At 43.9% G+C, this 25,199-nt stretch overlaps 1 protein-coding gene across 1 annotated transcript in view; it reads right to left on the minus strand.

Moving 5' to 3' along the window:
* The window catches only part of LOC128373840 (glutamate receptor ionotropic, NMDA 2D-like), a 94,846-nt gene that overhangs the window by 31,529 nt on the left and 38,118 nt on the right, over positions 1-25,199 (minus strand). The window contains 1 exon segment of the mRNA XM_053334035.1: positions 4,680-4,794. Within this exon segment, the coding sequence (XP_053190010.1) occupies positions 4,680-4,794 (115 nt within the window).

The following is a 25,199-nucleotide window of genomic DNA, read 5'->3' on the forward strand; positions in this document are numbered from 1 at the left end:
GAAGGAAGGAAAGGAGGGAGGACGGAAGGAAGGAAGGGAGGGGGTAAGCAAGGGAGGGGGCTGGAGGAAGGAAGGACAGAAGGAAGGAAGAAAGGGGGATGTAGGAAGGAAAGAAGGAAGGGAGGAATCGAGAGAGGAAGGAAAGAAAGAGGGAAGGAGGGAGGGAAGAAGGACAGACGGAAGGAAGGAAGGAAGGAAGGAAGAGAAAAAAAAATGTCTGCAACACTGCCTCCGACACGCCAGCGTTCATCAGTCCGAACTGTTTCTCATGCAAATTCAGAGAGAGAAACAGTGAGAGAGAGTTTTATAGTGAGTCCAGAGGGAGGAATATTATGCGGCACTGTCAAGTTAATGTGTTTTATCATGAATGTTGACAACTGAAAAAGAAGGATTTAAGGGCCGGTTCAGATCAAAGACTCACCATGAGACACTGAAGGAGGAGAAGAAATGAAACTGGTGACAAAAGAATGAAAAGAATAAAAAGAATAAGACTCTACACTGAGCTGTTTAACAGGAAGAGAGTCCCTACTAGTTTTTTATAGTCGGTTTAACCCTCCTGTTGTCCTCGTGTCAAGGAAGGAAGGGAGGAAAGGAGGGAAGGAAAGGAGGGAGAGAAGAAGGAAGGGAGGAAAGGAAAGGAAATGAAAGGAAAGGAAAGGAAAGGAGGGAAGAAGAAAGGAAGGAAAGGAGGGAGTTAGGGGGGAGGAAGGAAGGAAGGAAAGGAAAGGAAAGGAAAGGAAAGGAGGGAGGAATGAAGGAAGGAAAGGAGGGAGGGAGGAAGGAAGGGAGGAAGGGAGGGAGGGAGGGAGGGAGGGAGGGAGGAAGGAAAGGAAAGGAAAGGAAAGGAAAGGAAAGGAAAGGAAAGGAAAGGAAAGGAAAGGAAAGGAAAGGAGGGAGGAAGGAAGGAAGGAAAGGAGGGAGGGAGAAAGGAAGGGAGGAAAGGAGGGAGGAAGGAAGGAAAGGAAAGGAAAGGAGGGAAGAAGGAAGGAAGGGAGGGAGGAAGAGGGAACTGAAAAAGAAGGATTTAAGGGCCGGTTCAGATCAAAGACTCACCATGAGACACTGAAGGAGGAGAAGAAATGAAACTGGTGACAAAAGAATGAAAAGAATAAAAAGAATAAGACTCTACACTGAGCTGTTTAACAGGAAGAGTGTCCCTACTAGTTCCTTATAGTCAGTTTAACCCTCCTGTTGCCCTCGTGTCAAGGAAGGAAGGGAGGAAGAAGGAAGGAAGGAAGGGAGGAAAGGAAAGGAAAGGAAAGCAAAGCAAAGGAGGAAGGGAGATAGGAGAGGAGGGAAGGAAGGAAGGACATAGGAAAGAAGGAAGGAAGGAAGGTAGGGGGCAGGAACGAAGGAAAGAAAGAGAAAAGGAGGGATGGTGAAAAGAAAAGAGGAAGGCAAGAAGGAAGGGAGGGAGGTAGGGGGGAGGAAAGAAAGAGAGAAGGAGGGAGGGAGGGAAAGGAGGGAGGATGGAAGAAGGGATGAAAGAAGGAAGGAAAGGAAGGAAGGAAGGAAGGAGGGAGGGAAGGAAAAAAGGAGGGAGGAATGTTGACAACTGAAAAAGAAGGATTTAAGGGCCGGTTCAGATCAAAGACTCACCATGAGACACTGAAGGAGGAGAAGAAATGAAACTGGTGACAAAAGAATGAAAAGAATAAGACTCTACACTGAGCTGTTTAAAAGGAAGAGTGTCCCTACTAGTTCCTTATAGTCAGTTTAACCCTCCTGTTGTCCTCGTGTCAAGGAAGGAAGGGAGGAAAGGAGGGAGGAAGGAAAGGGAGGGAGGAAGGGAGGAAAGGAAAGGAAAGGAAAGGAAAGGAAAGGAAAGGAAAGGAAAGGAAAGGAAAGGAAAGGAGGAAGGGAGATAGGAGGGAGGGAGGGAGGAAGGGAGGGAGGAAGGAAGGAAGGGAGGGAGGAAGAGGGAACAGAGGAAGGAAGGAAGGGAGGAAGAAGGAAGGAAAGGAAAGGGGGGAGGGGGCAGGAAAAAAGGAAAGAAAGAGAGAAGGAGGGAGGTAGGAGAGGAAGGGAAGAAGGAAGGAGAGAAGGACATAGGAAAAAGGAAGGCAGGGAGGTAGGGGTAGTCAAATTGACCCTTTCTTCCTTCTTTCTGTCCTTCCTTCCTTTTTCCTCCTTACTTCCTCCTTTCCTTCCTTCCTCCTTTCCTTCCTTCCTTTCTTCCCCTTTCTTCCTTCCCTCCCTCCTTCTTTCCTTCCTTCTTCCTTCCTTCCTTCCCTCCCTCCTTCTTTCCTTCCTTCCTTCCTTCCTTCCTTCCCCCTTTCCTTTCCTTTCCTTTCCTTCTTCCTTTATTCCCTCCTCCTTTTGTTCCTTCTTTCATCCTTCGTTCCTTCGTTCCTTCCTTCCTCCGTTCCTTCCTTCCTTCCTTTCTTCCCCCTTTCTTTGCTTCCTCCCTCCCTCCTTTCCTTCCTTTTTCCTTCCTTCCTTCATTCCCTCCTCCTTTCATTCCTTCCTTCCCTCCTTCTTTCCTTTCCTTTCCTTCTTTCCTTCCTTCCTTCCTTCCTTCATTCCCTCCTCCTTTTGTTCCTTCCTTCGTCCTTCGTTCCTTCCTTCCTTCATTCCCTCCTCCTTTCATTCCTTCCTTCCCTCCTTCTTTCCATTCCTCTCCTTCTTTCCTTCCTTTCCTTCTTTCCTTCCTTCATTCCCTCCTCCTTTCGTTCGTTCGTTCCGTCCTTCCTTCCTCCCTCCTTTCCTTCCTTCTTCCTCCCTTAGTTCAACAATCGAGCTGCACATTTAGGAGGAAGTTAAGCTCTGACAAGAAAGGTGAAGAACTACACACACTTCTTGATGCTGTGCTGTGAGAAGAAGGAAAGAAGGAAAGAAGGAAGGAAGGAAGGGAGGAAAGGATAGAAGGAAGGGAGGTAGGAGAGGAAGGAAGGAAGAAAGGACAGAGGAAAGAAGGAAGTGAGGGAGGTAGGGGGGAGGAAAGGAAGAGAGAAGGAAGGAGGGAAGGAAAGAAGGAGGGAGGAAGGAAGGAAGGAAGGAAGGAAGGAAGGAAGGAAGGAAGGAAGGAAGGAAAGGAGGGAGGAAGGAAGGAAGGAAGGAAAGGAAGGAGGGAGGGAAGTAGGAGAGGAAAGAAGGAAGGAAGGAAGGGAGGAAGAAGGAAGTAAGGCAGGAAAGGAAAGAAGGAAGGGAGTTAGGAGGGAGGGAGAGAGGGAGGGAGAAAGGAAAACAGGAAGGCAAGAAGGAAGGAAAGAAAGACAGAGGAAAGAAGGAAGGGGGAAGGAAAGAAAGAGAGAAGGAGGGAGGGAGGAAGGAACTACACACACTCACTGATGCTGTGCTGTGAGCAACATTTTTTTTTCTTCCCTTTTTACTTCCATTTTTTCTTTTTTTCCTTTCAAAAGGTTGATTTCTCCTTTTTTGGTTATCATCCTTGAAATGAGTAGGGGCCTTGAGTCTGCACTCGAAGGTAAACATATTGAGTCGTAAAAAGGTCAGAAGCAAATGGAACACAGCGGGAGAGAAGAAAAAGGTTTACTTGTTTTTCTCAGGTCGAAAGAGAGAGAGGACGAATTGAAACTGCCCTCAGAGGCCAGACCTTGGATTGGTTCCTATTACTGTACAATTGCTACACATGGCCCCTGACGGAGAGGATATTGGACTGTGAGTTAGCTCTGACTAACAAGGCTGACAAACCCAAAGAATAGAGGGAGAGAGAGAGGGAGAGAGAGAGGGAGAGAGAGGGGGGGGGGGGGGGGGCTTTTGGGAGATCTAATGAGATCTGGGAGAGAGACGGAGACTGTGAGACGGCAGAAGACTCTACACTAGTTCCTTATAGTTGGTTTCCTCACATTACTGTTTAACCCTCCTGTTGTCCTCGTGTCAAGGAAGGAAGGAAGGAAAGGAGGGAGGAAGGAAGGGAGAAGGGAGGAAAGGAGGGAGGAGGGACGGGAGGAAAGCAAAGGAAGGAGGAAGGAAGGAAGGAAAGGAGGTAGGAAGGAAGGGAGGAAAGGAGGGAGGAAGGAAGGGAGGAAAGGAAAGGAGGGAGGAAGACAGGGAGGAAAGGAAAGGAAAGAAGGAAGGGAGGTAGGAGAGGAAGGAAGGAAAGGAGGGAGGGAGGAAGGGAGAAGGGAGGAAAGGAGGGAGGAGGGACGGGAGGAAAGCAAAGGAGGGAGGAAGGAAGGAAGGAAAGGAGGTAGGAAGGAAGGAAGGAAAGGAGGGATGAAGGAAGGGAGGAAAGGAAAGGAGGGAGGAAGACAGGGAGGAAAGGAAAGGAAAGAAGGAAGGGAGGTAGGAGAGGAAGGAAGGAAAGGAGGGAGGGAGGAAGGACAGGAAGGAAGGAGGAAGAAGGAAAGGAAAGGAGGGAGGAAGGAAGGAAGGAAGGAGGAAAGAAGGAAAGAAGGAAGGAAGGGAGGAAGGAAGGGAGGAAGGAAGGAAGGGAGGAAGGAAGGGAGGAAGGAAGGAAGTGAGGAAAGAAGGAAAAGTCAAAACAGACGGGGTCAATTTGACCCGGGAGGACGACAGGAAGTAAAACCCTGCAGTTTATCAGATCATATAAAAAGAGTCCAATAGGAAACGGAGCCGGCTCATTGATGTCTGGTGAAACTGAGCAGTGATGAGTTGGGATGTTTGATGGAGTGTGAAATTGCGGTTAGCTCGACTAGCCGCAGCGCTACGCTAATTATGCTAATTAGGGTCGACTTCCACAGCTGGGTACTGACCTCCTCCCAACCTCTCCCATTGGTGTAGGAGATGACGTCCAGCAGCGGGTTGGACAGGTAGCCGTCACTGTTGAAGGAGTAATCCCGCCCACCGATGGAGATGTTGGTGAAGTATCTACGAGAGGAGAGACAGAGAGAGAGAGAGAAGGAGGTAGGAGAGTAAAGGAAGGGAGGTAGGAAAGGAAGGAAGGAAGGAAGGAAAGAAAGAGAGAAGGAGGGAGGGAGGGAGGGAGGGAGAGAGAAAGGAAATAAGGAAGGCAAGAAGGAAGGAAAGAAGGAAGGGAGGGAGGAAGAAGGAAGGAAGGGAGGAAGGAAGGAAGGAAGGAAAGAAGGGAGGAAGGAAGGAAAGACGGAAGGAAGGAAGGAAGGAAAGGAGGGAGGAAGGAAGGGAGGCAGGAGAAAGGAAGGAAGGAAAGAAGGAAGGGAGGGAGGGAGGGAGGAAGGAAGGGAGGCAGGAGAAAGGAAGGAAGGAAAGAAGGAAGGGAGGGAGGGAGGGAGGAAGGAGGGAAGGAAAGATGGAAGGAAGGAAGGGAGGAAGGGGGAGGGAGGTAGGGGGGAGGGAGGGAGGGAGGAAGGAAAAAAGGACAGAAGGAATAAAGCAAGGAAGGAAGGGAGGAAAGAAAGAGAGAAGGAGGGAGGGAGGGAGGGAGGGAGAGAGAAAGGAAATAAGGAAGGCAAGAAGGAAGGAAAGAAGGAAGGGAGGGAGGAAGAAGGAAGGAAGGGAGGAAGGAAGGAAGGAAGGAAAGAAGGGAGGAAGGAAGGAAAGACGGAAGGAAGGAAGGAAGGAAAGGAGGGAGGAAGGAAGGGAGGCAGGAGAAAGGAAGGAAGGAAAGAAGGAAGGGAGGGAGGGAGGGAGGAAGGAAGGGAGGCAGGAGAAAGGAAGGAAGGAAAGAAGGAAGGGAGGGAGGGAGGGAGGAAGGAGGGAAGGAAAGATGGAAGGAAGGAAGGGAGGAAGGGGGAGGGAGGTAGGGGAGAGGGAGGGAGGGAGGAAGGAAAAAAGGACAGAAGGAATAAAGCAAGGAAGGAAGGGAGGAAGGAGGAAGGAAGGAAGGAAGGAAAAAAGGACAGAAGGAATAAAGCAAGGAAGGAAGGAAGGAAGGAAGAAAGGAAGGAAATAATTGAGTCAATATGTTAGTGTAGTCATATCACTGTGTCACTTATAACAAGACAGAACAGAAGTAATAAAAGAAGCAATGCAGTCAAAATTGAATTTCCAATGAACTGACAGTGTGACGGAGTTTCTTTTAAATCATTTCATTGTCAGACACACACGTGGCTGTCAGGAGAACATTAAATAACACTTTGTTTGACCACTCAAAGAAGTAAGCGAAGTAAAAAGAAAAGTATGGAAATAAGAATAAAGGATGTGAAAGGCTGGCATTACCTTATCAAGCAGTTACATACAGCTATGATTCATCAGCTTCCTGTCAGCCTACAATTAACTGAAAATCTACATTTAGCTGCATTAACCTGAAACTATGAACTTTTCAGAGAAGCAAAATGTACTTTGACAGCTTCAGGTGTTTACTTGGAGCATCTTTGTATGCTAATACTAAAGTTTGTGTGTGTGTAAAAACCAGGCAGATGAGTTCAGGTCCTCTGAAATGAGGCCAACCAGAAGTAACTTAGAGCTGCATTCTATCAAAAGGCCACCAGGGGGCGACCGTCTCTATACAAGTCAATGGAGAATTCACCAACTTCTCACTTGATTTCTAACCTCAGTAAACGTTTTCAAAATGTGTTTATGGTCTCAATCGCTAGTTTAAAGCCTTCTTCAATGCAGTATGATGTTCATTTGGGACATTTTGGCCTCCCTGATTTTATATGTGACGATAAAGCAGGGTATGCATTAGGGCGTGGCTACGTCCTGATTGGCAGGTTGATTGACCAATGTCCTCGAGATCCAGCCCTCGCTACAATAGCAACCTCCCCGCTCCGCCCCATGGCCCCGCCTCATGCCCATATAAGTAGAATCCATGTTTTTATTTTTCCCAGCATGCACCTGAAATTTTCAAGATGGCGCTGTCCAGATTCGAAACTATTGGCTTCCGAGCAGCAGTCCACAAACCAATGGGTGACGTCACGGATGTTACGTCCATTTCTTTTATACAGTCTACGGGGCCGACATGATTACCCGCACATTGATATTCTAGATAGAAGCAGATTCAAACACTTGATTGTTGGGTTAAAGGAGGTCGCTGAAAAGCTGTGGCTTCACTATCTGATTATATGGAGAGGTAGAAATGTATATTATTACTAGCTGGAGTCTGATATTCAGGCCTCCTCTCAACTTTCATATTGATGCTCTATTTGCATTTGTTTTCCAGAGTGAAAGCTGTTATTTCAGCATCTTTGCACCCTCACACTATTTGCTTGGTAGTATTGTTTGTCTGTAATGACAAGCAGCACTATTCAAATCTATCTTCAGGCATTTTTCCCTGAATCCATTACATATAAACAATACAGCGGATTCTCACTCTCTTATTTTGTAAAAGGGGCCACACATTAGCATACTGTGAGGAAAGTCAGGTTTTCTCTCAACCAATTAGTGAACGGACCATTTCCTCTCAACAAGTCAGCCCAACAGTTATTATCCATTGGGAAATGAGAGCCAACGAGAATCAACTATCCAAGCTTCACCTATAGGAGCCGGATCTTATTTTTACTAAAGCTTCACTTTCCTTCCTCCTTTCCTTTCCTTTCCTTCTTTCCTTCCTTCCTTCATTCCCTCCTCCTTTTGTTTCTTCCTTCGTCCTTCGTTCCGTCCTTCCTTCCTTTCTTCCCCTTCTTTCCTTCCTCCCTCCCTCCCTCCTTTACTTCCTTCTTCCTTCCTTCCTTCATTCCCTCCTCCTTTCATTCCTTCCTTTCCTCCTTCTTTCCTTTCCTTTCCTTCTTTCCTTCCTTCCTTCATTCCCTCCTCCTTTTGTTCCTTCTTTCCTTCCTTCCTTCCTTTCCTTTCCTTTCCTTTCCTTCTTTCCTTCCTTCCTTCCTTCATTCCCTCCTCCTTTTGTTCCTTCTTTCATCCTTCGTTCCTTCCTTCCTTCCTTCCTTCCTTTCTTCCCCCTTTCTTTCCTTCCTTCCTCCTCCCTCCTTTACTTCCTTCCTCCGTTCCTTCCTTCCCCCTTTCTTTCCTTCCTCCCTCCCTCCTTTCCTTCCTTCTTCCTTCCTTCCTTAATTCCCTCCTCCTTTCATTCGTTCGTTCCTTCCTTCCTCCCTCCTTTCCTTCCTTCTTCCTCCCTTAGTTGGCTGAAATGTGATATTACTCAGAATACCGACTAACACTATATTTAATTTACAACAGCAGAGATAAGCTCATACACTTCTTATTATTAATCCCAAATGTGATAGCTGGGATTTGCATATGCTGATTTTGTAAGCTGCTATTTTTCATTTCATTTCATTTGTCCTCTCCACTTCATTTGAGACATAACTTACTGCACAAGTCAACAAATACTCGGGCAGCGCTCCCGCCCCATGTGTTGAGGCTACAGTCCTCGTTGCAGGTGACCCCCGGTTCGAATCCCGAGCAGAGCGGTCTTATCCTGCATGTCATTCCCCCTCTCTCTACCTGTTTCCTGTCTATCTCCACTGTCCTGTACATTAACCCTTTATAGGACACTCATTGAAAGGAAGGAAGGAAGGGTGGAAGGAAGGATGGAAGGAAGGAAGGAAGGAAGGAAGGAAGGAAGGAAGGAAGGAAGGTAGGGGGGAGGAAAGAAAGAGAGAAGGAGGGAGGGAGGAAGGGAAGAAAGAAGGAAGGAAGGAAGAAGAAAGGGGAAGGAGGAAGGAAAGAAGGAAGGGAGGAGAGAAGGGGGGAGGGAGGAAGAACAGATGGAAGGAAGGAAAGGAAGGAAGGACGGAGGAAATAAGGAATGAGGGAGGGAGAAAGGAAAAGAGGAAGGGAAGAAAGAAGGCAGGGAGGAAGGAAGGAAGGCAGGAAGGAAAGAAGGAAGGAAGGAAGGTAGGGGGAGGAAAGAAAGAGAGAAGGAGGGAGGGAGGAAGGGAAGAAAGAAGGAAGGAAGGAAGAAGAAAGGGGAAGGAGGAAGGAAAGAAGGAAGTGAGGAGAGAAGGAGGGAGGGAGGAAGAACAGATGGAAGGAAGGAAAAGAAGGAAGGACGGAGGAAATAAGGAACGAGGGAGGGAGAAAGGAAAAGAGGAAGGGAAGAAAGAAGGCAGGGAGGAAGGAAGGAAGGCAGGAAGGAAAGAAGGAAGGAAGGAAGGAAGGTAGGGGGGAGGAAAGAAAGAGAGAAGGAGGGAGGGAGGAAGGGAAGAAAGAAGGAAGGAAGGAAGAAGAAAGGGGAAGGAGGAAGGAAAGAAGGAAGTGAGGAGAGAAGGAGGGAGGGAGGAAGAACAGATTGAAGGAAGGAAAGGAAGGAAGGACGGAGGAAATAAGGAACGAGGGAGGGAGAAAGGAAAAGAGGAAGGGAAGAAAGAAGGCAGGGAGGAAGGAAGGAAGGCAGGAAGGAAAGAAGGAAGGAAGGAAGGAAGGATATTTTGGGATATTTACAGAAGTTACCAAATATAATTATTTGCCCAATAAAGGGTTAAAGAAAAAATAGTAAAAGGACTGTACTCGACCACTCAAAGCACTTTTACACTATGAGTTATATTCACACACACACACACACACACACACACACACACACACACACACACACACACTGATAGCAGGTGCTACCTTGCAGGGTGCCAACCTGCTCATCAAAGGGAAACTAATATCCTCACACTGTTGGTGCTGTTCTGCCTGTCTGTACCACAGTTGCCCCTAATTATAGGAACAGTCAAACATTAGCTATGTAGCTTTCCACCCAAATTTAGCTTATTGTCAACAAATCTAATGTCTTATTCCCAAAAGGTTACATATCTTATTGCTGTTTTTAGTCTTTGGAGCTATAAACAGACTATATTAATCACTCTTTTCGAGAACAACAAAGGAGGATATATCAGAATTTAGATACTCAACTCAACTCAACTTTATTTATATAGCACTTTAAAACAACTACAGCTGAAACATAAAGTGCTGTACATAAATAGATAATAGATACACACACACGATACTTATAGGTAGGTTGGGTTCGTTTGGTGGTTTGACTTTGCATGTGAGATTTGTTGACAAGCAGCGATGATCGGGCCAAAGCTCCCCCGCCCCGCCACGAATGAGCAACAAACAGCGGCAAAATCGTAAAATTCAATTCAAAATGGCCGACTTCCTGTTGGAGTGAGGGTATACGCCCTTTTCCAATGCAGAATCGGTACGGTACGGTGCGGTACGCTTTAGCGCGGCACGACTCTACCCACTTTTAGAACCGGCCCTGTTCCTTTTCCACTGCCAAGAGGTACTAGTCGGACTACTTGGAATGGGCGGAGTTGGCGGGGGTGTTGATCTCCTTGTTGTTCCCTCCATCTTCTAAAAATCGTTCTCGCTGTGTTTGTGCTTTAACGCGGGTGATTATTTAAAGACCCCGAGCTTTGTCGCATGTATGACGACATCTCCTTCGACCAATCAGTGGACAGCGCCGTTCACGTGACAATTTAGTATCAGTTCGGCTCGGTTAGTACCACCTCTGAAACAGGTACGAAAAATCGTAACGGTTCCCAGGTCCGGCCCCCAGTGGAAAAGGGCACAAAGCGGGTAGAGTCGTACCGTACCGTACCGTACCGTTACTAAATCGTGCAGTGGAAAAGGGCCATATGTGTCCAAGAGACTTTTTTGTGCGTCTTTACATCAGACATATGTGAACCGAATTTCATTTGTCTACGTCAATCTGGAGGGAGGGGCTCAATTTTCTTAATCTTCTATGGGGGTGCAGTACCCCCGTTTGGCCAGTAGTTCCTGTTTAATGGCGAAACGTCAGACTCAAACCTTTATCCTTTATCCTTTATCCGAATTTCCAGAACATCAGCTGATAAACCTTTTAAAGTTTGGCAGTGAAACTTCAAACTGGGAAAAATCTCGATGAATAGTTTTCTCATTGGTCCACACAGACGTGACACTTTGGTTTGCCTCTATTTTTTGTAGCTTTAACAGTCTGTTTTGACTGTTCCTTCCTTCCTCCCTTCCTTCCTTCCGTCTGTCCTTCTTACCTTCCTTCCTCCCTTCCTTCCGTCTGTCCTTCCTCCCTTCCTTCTTTCCTTCCTCCATCCCCTTTCTACCTTCCTTCTGTCCTTCCCTCCTCCCTCCCTCCTTCTTTCCTTCCTCCATCCCCTTTCTTCCTTCCTTCTGTCCTTCCCTTCCTCCCTCCCTCCTTCTCCCCCGCCCCTTCCTTCTTTCCTCTGTCCTTCTTTCCTTTCTCCCTCCCTCCTACCTTACTTCCTTCCTTATTTCCTCTGTCACTCCTTCCTTTTTTTATTTTGTTATTTATATGAATACACAAATCAAAAAAAGCAAATAAAAAGACTTGGATGGAAACGTAGCCATTTACATTTACAGGGTTTTTTTGTTTCTTGGGGTTGCATGGTTTCCATAGCGATCGTAAAAACGAACTCACTGCTCATGCTGTCATGCTGCACAGTTCTTGCTCTTGTAAAAAAAAATGTAATAATAATCAATTCCTGTGTTCAGAGAGTTATTTTCTATAAGGCTTTCAGACAAGAACATGTAAAAGCTTTTCCTAATAAATGGACATAGCTTATTTCAGTCTGATGTTGAATCCATCAGCACTCATCACGACCAAAAACTGACTCGTTTACATTCAAATATCACAGAGACGTACTTTAAGAACATGTCATTTGTGCTCTTGCATGAAAAAAGTAATTATATATATATTAGTTTGAACTGGATGCAGCGTTGTGAAGGTTTCCTTTCAGTAAAGTCACCTGTGTGTGTGTGTGTGTGTGTGTGTGTGTGTGTGTGTGTGTGTGTGTGTGTGTGTGTATATGTGTGTGTGTGTGTGTATATGTGTGTGTGTGTGTGTGTGTGTATATGTGTGTGTATATGTGTGTGTGTGTGTGTGTGTGTATATGTGTGTGTGTCTGTCTGTCTGTCTGTCTGTCTGTCTGTGTCTGTGTGTGTGTGTGTGTGTATGTGTGTGTGTGTGTGTGTGTGTGTGTGTGTGTGTGTGTGTGTGTGTGTGTGTGTGTGTGATGGTTTCATTACGACGCTTTGATGTGCTTTCTTCCACATGCTTTTAAGATAGACGTTTCACTGTAAAAGACATCAAAGGTAAAAGCTACTACACATCGGCACTCTGCTTTTGTCTGTCCCGGCATTAAAAAGTATTCTCAAGTATTCGTCCTCCGATGTTTACTCTCTTTCAGCTTTTTTTTTTTTTTTTCTTCCTTTTCTCCCTTCTGTATTCGTTCTTTTACTGCAAACCTCCCACTGTTGTGTGACACGAGAATGCAGCTGAAGATGGGGGGGAAACATTTTTTTTCTTCTTTATCTCGTCTCTCTTTTCTCTCTCATCTCTTTGTTTCTCCCACCTCGCGCTCTCTATACCTCAACAATGTGATTTCCTCTCATATCAGCCGAAATGTGTTTTATCTTTAGCGCAGAATCCCTGATGTTTGTTCCCCACAGTGAAGGTCTCAGCTCTTCCTCCACAGCTTTGATTACTTTGCTTCATTTTTCTTTTTTTTCCTCCCGTCTTAAGCTTCTCTCTTTCTCTTTTGTCATTTAATGTATCTCTTATTTTCTTTTATTTCCATGAGAGCAGTATCTTCTTGATGGTTTTTTCTTTGATGTTCATCTTTGAAAGTATTTTTTTTTCAAAATAAAAGCATGTTTCTCTAACTAAATGTATCTTATTACCTGTTAATCCTGCATATCTGTGCTTAGACTGTTCTTCTTCTTCCTATGGATTTCCAGCAGACTACATTCACGTTGCTCATAGAGGAACCAAATGGTTTTATGTCCATTGTCCAATCCAATTAATTTCTATTCAAATGAGATGGATGTACTCTTTGGGCCTCATTTACCAAGGCTGCGTTCACACTGCAAGCCAAAATCCGATTGTTAGCCAATCTAGCTTGGAACCAGATGGCTCAGATGGAAGTATGAACAGTCATAAATCACATAAAACCAGATTTTTGAAAACCAGATGTAAACCACCTTTGGGAAGAAGTTTCAAATCTCATTTGGACAGATGTGTCTGAGTCTGAACAGCTCCAAACACTCATATCGGATTTGACTGTCCTTGATGTGTCTCTATGTCTCTACGCTACGTCACTCTATGCAACACCAGACCCGCGCTTATTCCAGTTGTTGCTAGGTGATATCGCTGGAGGCAATGGAGGACGTAAACATCAGTCCTTCTTCTTTGGGAAGATGGCTCCGTTCTCTTACATCCGGTTTGTTGTTGCTGTCGCCGTCGCAATTATATGACATCACACAATACACGCTAGATGACGCCTCCGGTCTGACAACGTTGCCACGGCAACCTGTCAGATTGGTCATTAATGTGGCCCAGTCTGAACAGAGCCAAATCCGGTTTGGACACTAAAACAGTGTGGACAGTCAGGACTAAAAATCAGATTTGAGAAGAAATCAGATTTGACACCAAAACGGTCGCCCCCTGGTGGCCTTTTGATAGAATGCATTTCTAAGTTACTTCTGCGTTAGCCTCATTTCAGAGGACCAGAACTCCCTACAGTATAGCAGAAATAAAAACCCATCCAGAAGATATTGGTCAGGCTATAGATGTAACCTCACACACACACGCAGCAGGCAATCTCTGAGGGCACGATGACAAAAAAAAAAAATACTCTCATGCTGCTCCTGAATTCATGTCCACCTATTATGTGACTGGAAAGTGTTTGGCCTCCCTGGAAGAGGCTTGTAAGAGGGGACTCGTAGTCTGCCTGACATCTGGGAGGTCCCTGAGTACTCGACAATTTCTCTTTCACCTGGTTTTACCTCAGCGAGCAGGGAAAAAATATCAGCCTGGAGGCTCAGAGTCGCAGAAGTCAGAATAGTCTCCTGCTCAAATTCTGCTGGGCATTCGCAGTCCACCGCCGCTGCTAAGTGTCAGCTACAATCCCACTCCTCCTTCTCCTCCTCCACCTCCATCCTTTACTCCTCCTAACCCTCCCTTCCTTTCCCTTCCTGCTTCCACTCTACCAGCTCAAATTTTCTTGATTTTCCCCTGAGGAAGGTACAGTACAGAGGTGACAGCAATGAAGAAGTGCATAGAAACAGCAGCAGCAGCAGCAAGAGGAGGAGGAGGAGGAAAGGAGGAGGTGGAGAGATCAAAAAAAGAGCAAAGTAGAAAGGTGGAAGAGAAGGAAGAGACAGTGAGAAAGACGGAGATGGAGATGGAGAGTAATAAAAAACAAAGAATAACTAAAGATGGAGACAGATATGGAGGCTGTGAGAGAGGCTGAGTGTGCTGCATGCTACAGAAACATGATACAGGTTTGCTACAGGCACAATCAAACCGCTGCATTATGCACAATAAGAAACCCAACCCATGCATATCAGAGTGTGTGTGTGTGTGTGTGTAAGACGAAGAAGCGACTAATCATGATTCAAATCAATGTTAAATCACTGGAACATTTATTATAAACAAACCCGATCACCCTCGAGAAGACGATATATACAGCTCCTTGCAAAGATCCTTCTATTCATTATTTTCTCATCATATGCTGAAGAGACGTTGAGGGAATTACGGCACGGTACAGTTTTTGTCGTGCATAAAAAGTCCAGGTGTTTAATTTAGCAGGAAATGTCTTTTATTAGATGCATAGATTCGACTCATTTGTTATAGAAATGACACGATCCTTATGAGAGGAAGCAAGAGGGGTTTATGCCAAATGAAGAATCTTCATATCAAATTTGTGCATCAGTGCATTCTTGTTTTAAGCTGCTGTAATCAATGTTTTATAATAGCAATGTATCAAATGACAGTGTGGTAATGTGTGAGATCATTCGTATAGTGATGAACCTACAGAGACTCTGCAGCTTCTCTCAGCTTTATATCCAGTTTCAGCTCATTGTTTAGCTGTCCGGCTGCAATTTTACTATTTCAGTTCACTCTCAGTGCTCCCATAGTCTAATTTTTGGATGCAGCAGGGATCTGTTTTAAGAGAAAATGCTCTAAAAAAGCTTCTGTACTCTAGCTGTTTAGGGCTAAGCAGCTAAATCAGCTAAAGAGCTAACCCCTCTGACCAAAATGAGCCATTAATGTGACAGCTATGTGAGTTTCGAGGACTTTTCTAGGAGTTTCTCAATGAATGAACTTTACAGTAGGTGCTTCTCTCAGCTTTATAGTGAGTTTCAGCTCATTGTTTCGCTGTCTGGCTGCAACTTTACTATTCTGGTTCAGTCTCAGTGCTCTCATAGTGTCATTTTCAGAAGCAGCAAGCCACTGTGCTCTACCTGCTTAACCCTAAACAGCTAAAGCACTTAAAGAGCTAACCGATTAATGTGACAGCTATACGAGTTTCTAGGATTTTTCTATGAGTTTCTCAATTTACTTAACTGTAGGTGGCTCCCTTTTAATAAACAGATAATTACCAGTGGGATTACCAACTCTGCAGCTTCTCTCAGCTTTATAGTGAGTTACAGCTCATTGTTTCTCTGTCTGGCTTCAACTTTACTATTTCAGTTCACTGCCAGCGCTCTCATAGTGTCATTTGGGGGAGCAGCAAGCCACTGTGCTCGACCTGCAAAGCACCAAACAGCTAAAGCAACTATACCCCTTTCACACCAAAGTAGTTCCAGTGCTGGTTCGCAGTCGGTTCAACTGCGAACCAGCTGAGAACCACTGCTCAAGGTTCTTGCAGGGCCATGTAATGACGTCACCACATACGCCAGTTACGTTCACTGCTTTCCCATAAAGACTTGCGCCAACTCCAAAGCAACAACAACAACAGCAGACTAGCGTTTGTACAGCTGTTGCTCCTGACTCGCATCCAAACACGGCAGATACAACGTATTTGTGCTGCTCGACAGGATTCAGATGTTTACGTTAGCCTTTGTTGTAAGCTAACGTTAGCCTTTGTTGTAAGCCGGCAGAGCACAGCAAACCCACAACACATAAATTTCACCATCAGTCAAATGTTCAATGGTCTCAATAACCCCTGCCCCCTAACGTAAGCAGTTCTTTCTTCTAGTCCAGCAAAGAACTGGTGCCACTCTGGGACCAGTTTTTTTTTCTTTGTCTGTGTGACCAGGAAAACCGGTTCCAAAGTAAGCACTGGCCCCGAACCAGCACTGGAACTGCTTTGGTGTGAAAGGGGTACTAGAGAGCAAACCATCTGACCAAAATAGAAAGCAGTCATACCTGTTGACAGGACTGTATGCAAGGTTTTTAGAAATACTGAGGCCCAAAATCTAACTTTGCTATGAATCCACCCACATGTGAGTCTGAGTCAGCAGTAGCATGAATGATCTGTCAAGTAGTAAAGCATCAAGCAAGATGCGAGAGGCGGCGGACACAAAACATATAAGATGGTTAATGTACCTTAGGAAAAATACAGAGGTCTGGACCTCAGTGACTTCACTGCTGGTGTACAGTTATACCTGTTGAACGAACAATATGGCATCTATGTAAGTTTCTAGGAGTTTCTCAATAAATTTACTTTTCATGTAGGTGGTTCTGTTTTCATAGAGGACCTTCAGATCATTCTTCTACTTTTTTTTAAACAACCTGTTGAAGCTGCAGTAAAAAAATATAGTCTGAAAAGTTACCAAACCAGCTGTTTCCTGCTTGTATGGACTCTATAGATGTATCATTATGTGTAAAGATCCTTTTAATCTTTTCTTTTTGTAACAATTGCTTATATGCCGTTATATCCTTTATACTTTATTTGGTGTGTTTCCGACAGTGGTTCAGGCTCTTGTAGAAAATGTACGATGACAATAAAGCTTAAGCTGCCATCCTCCGTAAGATATTCACATAGACGTAAGAAAGGCCCTGGTGTCTGAAGCTGGCTGAATAGGTGCTTTATCATCTATAGAGCTTGTGTAACGCTTAATCACCTACTCCATAATAGCCCGGCTCTGATACCGTGTGTGTAGGAGTCTTCAGCTTAGCCTGATAATCCGACTGAATTACTGTTTTGTTTCGCCTCATTAATTCAGTCTGACATCATGTTTTTCCTTTTAGCCAATTTTTTATTTTTTTATTTTTTGTGTGTCTCAGATAGAGAGAGGGGGATTTTATTTTGTTTTGTTTTAACCTAAACCAAATCAGTAATGTGTTGCATGTGTTCCATTCCGGAATTTTCAGTCCACATGGGAGCCGCGGTAACGGTTGCCAGGCGCCAGGCAGTTGACTCATTGTTTTGTTTTTTTCCCCTCAACAATTGAATAAGAAATTCCAATTTAAGAGTTGTTATTTCTTTTTACGTCAAGCTAAAACAACTTGGACAGTCTTCTTCTTTCTTTTTTTCTTTTGTGTGTCCGCCTATGGCACGTCTAGAAGATGAGAAGATGAGTCAATGAGCGAACCCATTCAGAGGGTGATTCAGGGATCTGGGAGAAAGGCTGTTAAACTGCATCACATGATTTTTCCAGGGAATAACTAAGACACCGAACGCTTCCAGCAGCTCATAGAAAGGCTCATCAGCTGCGTAAAAGGTCAAATAACAACAAAACTGTGAAATGTCACAGATTATTTATTACACTGTAAGAAATATCCATTGAATTAACACCAAAATGCTGCAAAATCATGATAAATGGAAATATAATGGAGCGTTGTTTACTAATACTAAACCAAACATAACTGTTCATTTTAAAAGAGATAATGTGTTAAAAAATAAAAAAACATATTCATAACCTTTCTCTTCAATGCACGCTTCTCTTCCTCTTCTTCTGCTCAGTCTTGATATTTTGTATTTTTATTTATTTCTATTTATTTAATGTTCTTGTTTTAATCTTGTTTTGAAAATCACAATAATTGAAATATAAAATCGCAATACTTGTTTAATCAGAATCGCAATTTAAATCGAAATGGGACCCAAAAATCCTTAGAGAATCGAATCGGCACAAAAGCCCTATTTTTTTACACAGCTGCAGGTTTTTCTGTAAAAACAACTGGATTTATGCTTTTTTTTACAGTGTACTTTTAATATAGCCTGTAAGCCAGAAGGTAAAGAATGCAGCAGGAAGAGAAATGCATAGTTAAAGAGTGTAAGAGAGGATGAGTCAGGAGGTTGAGTATGCGTCAGTGAGATACGAAGCTCTCTATCTATATTATACCTTCAACAACAGCTGCTGCTTCCTCCTCAGTGACATCACAGAAACAGTCTCCTCACAGTCGTAGCAGCAGTGATACAGAGTGGAGGCTCGTCTTTCATAAATGATCTTTGGGCCAAATGTGGACCAGCTGTGCAGAGAGCGCACAGACCCAAACAGATGTCAAGGTTCATTTTGGTTAATTTGGTTAAGTAGGAAAGGATGAAACAATCTGCTACCACTGACTTTTCTTTTTTTAATCAGTTAAAGTGATTCATGTCTCGTACTGTAGACCCCTGGACTTTATTCTGAAGTTTACTCTATCTTTATTATTTGCTTTTATTAGCTATTTATTATATTTATTTTACATGTTTATCCTTCCTCTGGTGTTTCCTCATTGCAGATTCAGATGATAGTGTTTCCTGAGTTCCTATTTTGATGGTAATGTATGAAAAGTGCTATACAATTTGATTGATTGATTTATTGACTGAAGTCATGCAGCATTGCTTGGAATGGTTTGACAATAGCTTGACACCTGACATACAGTAATAAGTTGATAATACATAACCTTAACATAATAATAATAATTGATATTTACTGCTGCTGTATCCTACTGTATGAAACCAGGCGGGGAGTTCCTGTCCTCTGAAAAGAAGCCAATGCGGAAGTAACTTAGAGCTGCATTCTATCAAAAGGCCACCAGGGGGCGACCGTCTCTATACAAGTCAATGGAGAATTCACCAACTTCTCACTTGATTTCTAACCTCAGTAAACGTTTTCAAAATGTGTTTATGGTCTCAATCGCTAGTTTAAAGCCTTCTTCAATGCTGTATGATGTTCATTTGGGACATTTTGGCCTCCCTGATTTTATATTTGACGATAAAGCAGGGTATGCATTAGGGCGTGGCTACGTCCTGATTGACAGGTTGATAGACCAATGTCCTTGAGATCCAGCCCTCGCAACCAATCGCAGCCTCCCCACTCCACCGTTGGTCCCGCCCATACGTCCGCCCATGGCTCCGCCTCATGCCCATATAAGTAGAATCCGTGTTCTTTTTTTCCCAGCATGCACCTGAAATTTTCAAGATGGCGCTGCCTAGATTCGAAACTATTGGCTTCCAAGCAGCAGTCCACAAACCAATGGGTGACGTCACAGATGTTACGTCCATTTCTTATATACAGTCTATGTATGAAACTTAATGTATTATTCACTCTCCTTTTAGCTTTGCTTTGGTCTCCTGAAAGAGTTATCTGGCTCTAAAGCCCAATTTCCACCGGGTCCGCCAGCGGTGCGTTACAGCTGTGCCGTGGTCACCGGAGCTGATAGATACCACTATAATCAATGAGAGTGTTTCCCCCGGGAGCGTCTCAGCAACGTCTCTCCACGCCACAGTGCTATCAATCGCCAGACAGGAAGTCAGACACAGAATCGACATAATAAAACTTCCGTCTTTCAAAATATCTGTCCATCTAGCTACGTAGCTACTGACACATGGGATAAGCACAAAAATCTAAGAAAATTACCAAAACAACCAAAATTTGTTAACAAAATCAGGCCATTAAGTTATGCTGCTACTATAGTAATTACGGTAGATTAAAGGCTCTCATTCAGATTTGATTGGGCTGCTACTACAGTAATTACGGTAGACTAAAGGCTCTCATTCATGGCAATCCCCAGTATGGCTACCTAATATACAACTTCATTAGATCAGATAGCGGCTCTGTCTGATATTTGGTACTTTTTGTTGGACACCAGGTTGATAAGAGCAATGAAAATGAACTAAATGTGATGTAAAACCAAAACAATGAACTAAAAGAGGCTAAAAAAAGTCAATAATGCAGATTTAAATGCTTTTTAAAAAATAAATTACAGACCTCACTGCTCTGCCATTGGTCTTCTCTCCTATGTGTCTCTCTGACCAATCACACTGAAATGCATCTCAGCCTCTTTGTGCAAGTAACAGTTTAATCTTTTTTTTTTCATTAAACTGTTTACTTCCTGTTGACTTCAAAATAAGACAGTACTATTGACTCCAACCTGTCTGGTCATCATTGTATTAAATCCCATTGACATGCTGAATAAACACATTTAAACTAACAGATACACTGGCCTCATTAACTCCTTATGTGGCTTAATAATGATGATCTGACACAACTAGGGGGTCTTCAATTTAAAATTCATCCAAAGTGTGCAAACATACATTAAAATTCACAAAATAATACAAAATAGAGAAGCAGAGAAAGAGAAGAAGGGTTAGGGGTTGTAGAGCTGGGTGGTAAACGTGGAGAGATACAGAAAGAGAATCAATTCAGGCAGAAGGATGATGAAGAGAGGCTGGAAAAGACATGCTGTGTGTGTGTGTGTGTGTGTGTGTGTGTGTGTGTGTGTGTGTGTGTGTGTGTGTGTGTTTCTGATATGGAGTATGTTTTAATGGTTTACAGTGCTGCTCTAATAAGCAGCAAAGATCTTGGCTGTTGCTATGTGAGTATAAGTGTGCGTGTGTATATGTGTGTACGTGTGTGTGTGAGAGAGAGAGAGAGAGAGAGAGAGAGAGAGAAGAGAGAGAGAGAGAGAGAACGATAGACAGACAGAGCGATAGAGGCACAGAGAGAGAGAGAAAGAGAAGAGAGAAGAGAGAGAGAGAGCAGAGAGAAAGAGAGAGAGAGAGAGAACGATAGACAGACAGAGCGATAAAGAGAGCAGAGCGAGAGAGACACACACAGAGAGAGAGAAAGAGAGCAGAGATAGATAGCAGATGGAGATAGAGAAAGAGAGAGAGGAAGAGAGTGAAAGAGAGAAAGACAGAGAGAGAGAGAGAGAGAAAGACAGAGAAAGAGGGAGAGATAGAGAAAGAGAAAGAAAGAGAGAGAATGATAGACAGAGATGAAGAGAGCAGAGCGAGAGAGACACACCGAGAGAGAGAAAGAGAGAGAGAGAGAGAGAGAGAGAGAGAGAGAGAGAGAGAGAGAGAGAGAGAGAGAGAGAGAGAGAGAGAGAGAGAGAGAGAGAGAGAGAGAGAGAGAGAGAGAGAGAGAGAGAAAGAGAGATGTGGGGAGTAGGGAGTGATTTTCCATCAGTGGAAACATTCAGCCTTTTCTCCCAGCTGTTAGAGTAAGCTTTCTGTGTAACCATGACAACTTCTTCAAAAGTAAAAAAAAAAGGAGAGAGAGAGAGAGAGAGAGAGAGAGAGATGAAAAGAAAGAGAGGGAGAGAGATGAGCGAGTTAGCTGGAATGATCAGAAGACATTTCATGCTTCATATAATGAACGTCTTGGATTTGTCAGCATTTATTCTCCATCTCTTCTTTTTTCTATCCTCTTATCCGTGACTCTCTAAATCAAATAAGATTTTTTTATTTAGCAGGAGTGTCGGTGTTACGTTACGGCCACAGATAAATTATTATTTTTTTACGGGATTTCACACAATATAGGTTTTTATTTAATTTTTTTTAACCCTCCTGTCGTCCTCCCGGTCAAATTGACCCCCGTCTCTTTTGACTGTTCTTTCTTTCCTTCCTTCCTTCCTTCCTTCCTCCTTCTTTCTTTAATTTTTCCTTCGTTCTTCCCTTCCTTCACTCTTTCTTTGGTCCCTCCTCCATCCTTACTCATTTCCTTCCTCATTCCTTCCTTCTTTCTTTCTTTCCTCCCTTTCTTCTCTCCTTAGTTCCTTCCTCTTTTCCTCCCTCCTTCCCTCCCTCCATCCCTCCTTACTCATTTCCTTCCTCATTTCTTCCTTCTTTCCTCCCTTCCTTCCTTCCACCTTTCCTTCCACTTTTCCTTCCTTCCCTTCTTTTCTTCCCTCCTTCCTTCCTTCCTTCCTCCTTTCCTTCCTTCCTTCCTCCTTTCCTTCCTTCTTTCTCCCTTCCTTCCTTCCTTTGTTCCTCCTTCCTTCTTCCTCCCTTCCTTCCTCCCTTCCTCCCTTCCTTCTCCGTTCCTTTCTTCTTTCTCCCTTCCTTCCTCCTTTCCTTCCTTCTTCTTCCCTTCCTAACTTCCTCCCTTGACTTGAGGACAACAGGAGGGTTAAAAAGAAAAGAACACACTACTTTCTTCCTTCAGCGCTGGATAGAAATCAATCCAAATGGATATAAATTCCTCGAGTTTGTCATTGTAGATGTTTCAGTTGTGCCTCTCTAATCCTTTTCACTGTACACGCTTTGAGATGTGATACATTTCTTCCACATGAGGGGAATCTTCTCCCATTAAAACCCAATTTTAGTTTCACCAGGCTGAAGGCATACATTACCTAGCAGGGAAATCCAATATCTATACTCTGTTCCCCATGCTGTCAATGTCTTTCAAGATGTATTACTTCATTCATTTAGACTTTTATAAAAAAAAAAGTGCATCGAAGACAAAATCTAGATTTAGTTGGAAACTGGTTCGACAGCTCTCCAGTTAACCCTCCACTTGTCCTCGAGTCAAGGAAGGAAGGAAGGAAGGAAGGAAGGAAGGAAGGAAGGAAGCAAGGAAGGAAGGAAGGAAAGAAGGAAGGATGGATGGAAGGGAGGGAAGAGGGAAGGGAGGAAGGAAAGGAAGGAAGAAAGGAAGGGAGGAAGGAAAGGAAGGAAAGGAGGGAAGGAAGGACAGAGGAAAGAAGGAAGGAATGGAGGAAGGAAGGAAGGAAGGAAATGAGTAAGGAGGGAGAGGGGGAGGAAAGAAAGGAAGGAAAGGAGAGAGGAAGGAAGGATGGAAGGGAGGGAGGAAGGAAGAAGGAAGGAAAGGAGGGAAGAAAGGAAAGGAGGGAAGGAAAGAGGGAAGGGAGGAAGGAAAGGAAGGAAGGGTATCGTATAACCCAGTGTTTTAACCTTCCTGTCGTCCTCCCGGGTCAAATTGACCCCATCTGTTTTGACTGTTCCTTCTTTCCTCCCTTCCTTCCTTCCTTCCTTCCTTCCTTCCTTCCTTCCTTCCTTCCTTCCTTCCTTCCGTCCTTCCTCCCTCCTTTCCTCCCTTCTTTCCTCCCTCTTTTCCTTCCTTCTTCCTCCCTTCCATCCTTCCAGCTTTTGGTTATTAACCTTGATATATAGTTTAAAACCTAAACATGTGTTGGACCTCCTAGACATACATTACGCCTGAAGTCCTGTGTGCAGCATCGTTGTCATGCCAACACTTTAAAAACAGGCATTACTCAAATGGCAAAGTGAGTGTGATAATAACGGCTGTGATAGGGAGCGCCAGGGTAAAACGGGACATTTGCCAGGTAAACTGTTGAATGGCGACGCAGAGGTGGACTATCTGGAGGATGAAGCAGATGTTCATTAGAAGCGGTTGGTGTGGCCCGCACCTCCCACCTCCCACCTCCTGCCACAGTTGGTGTTGAAACAGAATCGCCACTACTGCAATATCACAGCGAGTCTCCCACAGTGACCAGCTGTAAAAAGGAGAAGCCTTGAGAAAAACAGAATATATCTCCTTAAAATATGTAAAATAAGGGACAGGATTTGTAAAAGATTAAAACATCCAGAGCCTGGTCTAAGATTACAGATTTTGTGACTTATGGCCCAAAGCAAACTAAACCTGATCCAGACAGTTTGTTCCTGTTGGTGTACTCTCCTATTCAAACCAATGCAAACCAAAGAGGAGATACTTGATTGGAACCAGGCGGGGAGTTCTGGTCCTCTGAAATGAGCCCAACGTGGAAGTAACTTACAACTGCATTCTATCAAAAGGCCACCAGGGGGCGACCGTCTCTATACAAGTCAATGGAGAATTCACCAACTTCTCACTTGATTTCTAACCTCAGTAAACGTTTTCAAAATGTGTTTATGGTCTCAATCGCTAGTTTAAAGCCTTCTTCAATGCAGTATGATGTTCATTTGGGACATTTTGGCCTCCCTGGTTTTATATTTGAGGATAAAGCAGGGTATGCATTAGGGTGTGGCTACGTCCTGATTGACAGGTTGATTGACCAATGTCCTCGAGATCCAGCCCTCGCAACCATAGCAACCTCCCCGCTCCGCCCATGGCTCCGCCTCCCATATAAGTAGAATCCATGTTTTTATTTTTCCCAGCATGCACCTGAAATTTTCAAAATGCCGCTGCCCAGATTGGAAACTATTGGCTTCCGAGCAGCAGTCCACAAACCAATGGGTGACGTCACGGATGTTACGTCCATTTATTTTATACAGTCTATGATTGGAACATAATAGATGACTTGCTGACTTTCTATAAGGGTTATTCTACAGATGCATGGTTTGGTTATATGACCCTGATGTCTACAATAAAGCCATTTCAATTGCAAGTGGAATCAATGTGAATAGATATAATGGCCTCAAGATAAGATAAGATATTCCTTTGTTAGTCCCACAATGGGGATATCTGCATTGTCACAGCAGCAAGTGGACAGTAATAGAATATAAGAGCAGCAATAAGAAAAAATAATAAAGAACAATAAATAATAGTAAGAAATATCTTAGTAAAAAATAATTGCTACATTATTTACAAGAGTAATATTGGTACTGAAGTGAAATAAATATTGCACACAATTGAAATTATTAGTATTGTCCGTATACATGAAATACTAATATTGCAGAGGATTGGACATTAAAAGTGCAGTGTGTCCAATTGTCCAGGTTGAGGATGGGGGGGGGGGGGGGGGGGGGGTTACTGGGAGCAGTGCTGATTGTACAGTCTGACAGCTGCTAATCCATATGGTGCAAACTCAAAGCCCACAAATGACCCTTTCTATAAAGTACAGCCCATCTTCAGTGCTGTCTAACAAAATGATGCCATACCCCAAATGCTTATCAGTTGATGAAAGCATGATGCCTTATTATGGCAGGTATGGTTCCAAGTGATTCATCAATAGCAAAACAATTGGGTTCGGGTATAAACTGTGGAGAACACACACACATCTCACTGAAACTGACCGAGGACCGGGGACTCAAATGTAGCTCTTGGTCTAGACTCAGTTCCTCTGGGGTTTAACTTAGTACATGACAACTTCCTCACCTCACTTAGCCTCCTTGACAGTGCTGTCTGCATGATGTCCTCTTTCCCCCAAAAAAAATGTCTCACAGAAGCTCTGAGGTCCTTTCACAGGGGGGAAAGGTACTGGTATAGGTAATGTTTATGCCCTGGCTTCTCTTCTCATAAGAACAATGATTGAGCCGACCTCAGATGAGTTTGTCTGTATTGTTGGTTTAAATGAATAATAGTCATGAAGTTATGAAGTCAATTCTAATTCTCATTCCTATATGTTGCATCTGTTTATATTTTAAAGTATATTAAATGTGTGAATAGGTCTAATTCAGGGGTGTCAAACATGCGGCCTGCGGGCCAGAACCGGCCCGTCTAAGGGTGCAATCCGGCCCACTTTCCTTCCATCTGTCCTTCCTCTCTACCTTCCCCTTTCCTTTCTTCATTTGTTTGTTCGTTCTTCCCTTCCTTCCTTCTGTCCTTCCTTC

This window comes from Scomber japonicus, chromosome 15, assembly GCF_027409825.1.
Source record: "Scomber japonicus isolate fScoJap1 chromosome 15, fScoJap1.pri, whole genome shotgun sequence".
Lineage (NCBI taxonomy): Eukaryota > Metazoa > Chordata > Actinopteri > Scombriformes > Scombridae > Scomber > Scomber japonicus.